General features: G+C 59.0%; 1 protein-coding gene across 1 annotated transcript in view; it reads left to right on the top strand.

Annotated features, from left to right (window-relative positions):
- The window catches only part of GUITHDRAFT_148045 (hypothetical protein), a gene marked incomplete at both ends in the record, with an annotated part of 4,933 nt that extends 4,356 nt beyond the window's left edge, over positions 1-577 (top strand). The window contains 2 exons of the mRNA XM_005820169.1: positions 290-355; positions 452-577. Of these exons, the coding sequence (XP_005820226.1) occupies positions 290-355; positions 452-577 (192 nt within the window). The remainder of the gene's footprint in view (positions 1-289; positions 356-451) is intronic.
- Positions 578-931: the final 354 nt, after the last annotated feature.

Genomic DNA, 931 nt, shown 5'->3' with positions numbered 1-931 from the left:
CTCTACACATCTTCTCCGGGACTAAAATCTTTACAGGTGTGTTGGCGACGATGGGCAACTAGAAATTCGGACTACACGGGTGGTGGAGGAGGGAGAGGTATGTAGGAGGAGAGGACTAGGGAGGGAGAGGGAAGGATGAGGGAGGACGAGGACGAGGACGAGGACGAGGAGGACGAGGACGAGGACGAGGACGAGGACGAGGACGAGGAGGACGAGGGGAGGAGGAGGAGGAGGAGGAAAGGAATGGGGGAAGGGGTGGGAGGTGAGACGTTTGTGAGCAAGAGGGCAGGAGCTGAGCATTTCCTACTGCGACCTCTACGAGGAAAGGAGGAGGAGGCGATCGACACTGCAGAAGGTGTGGAGAGGAGGAGGAGGAGAAGGAGGAGGAGGAGAAGGAGGAGGAGGGGGGGAAGGGGAAGGAGGAGGCCTGATGGTTGAAAACTTTCCACAGAACTTCTTCTTCACGTGTGAGTGCAAGAGATGCAAGCTGGACCCCAGCTGGAGGCGGCAGGAGCAGCTGCTGAGCTCGTGGAAGTGCCGCAAAGTCTGTTCCCTGAGTGTGCTGGGGCTGAGCTGAGAAGAGGCGCAGGGATGCGAGGGGATGATGCTTCCTCCTCCTCTACTGGATGCTGGGGGGGGAGACAACGCGAAGAAGCGCAAACGAGGAAGAGAAGATGGAGGAAAGGAGGAGAGAAAGAAAGAGGAGAAGGAGGAGCAGGAGCAGGAGGGAGGAGCAGGCCGGAGGCTCGTCTGCTGCAGCTGCGGGCAAAGCAAGGAGGTGGATTATGTTGGGCAGGAGGAGGACGCAAGGAAGTTGGGTGGGTTGTCGCTTGCCGCTGGCAGAGGCTGAAGGGTCGCAGTCCAGGAAGCGTTTGTGCGTGTGGGAGGAGAGGAGGAAGAAGACTTGGCTCGAAGACTGTCGGAGATCGAG

The sequence above is a fragment of the Guillardia theta genome, assembly GCF_000315625.1.
Source record: "Guillardia theta CCMP2712 unplaced genomic scaffold GUITHscaffold_187, whole genome shotgun sequence".
Lineage (NCBI taxonomy): Eukaryota > Cryptophyceae > Pyrenomonadales > Geminigeraceae > Guillardia > Guillardia theta.
The sequence above is the reverse complement of the archived record's forward strand: the minus strand, read 5'-3'. Positions and strand labels throughout refer to the sequence as shown.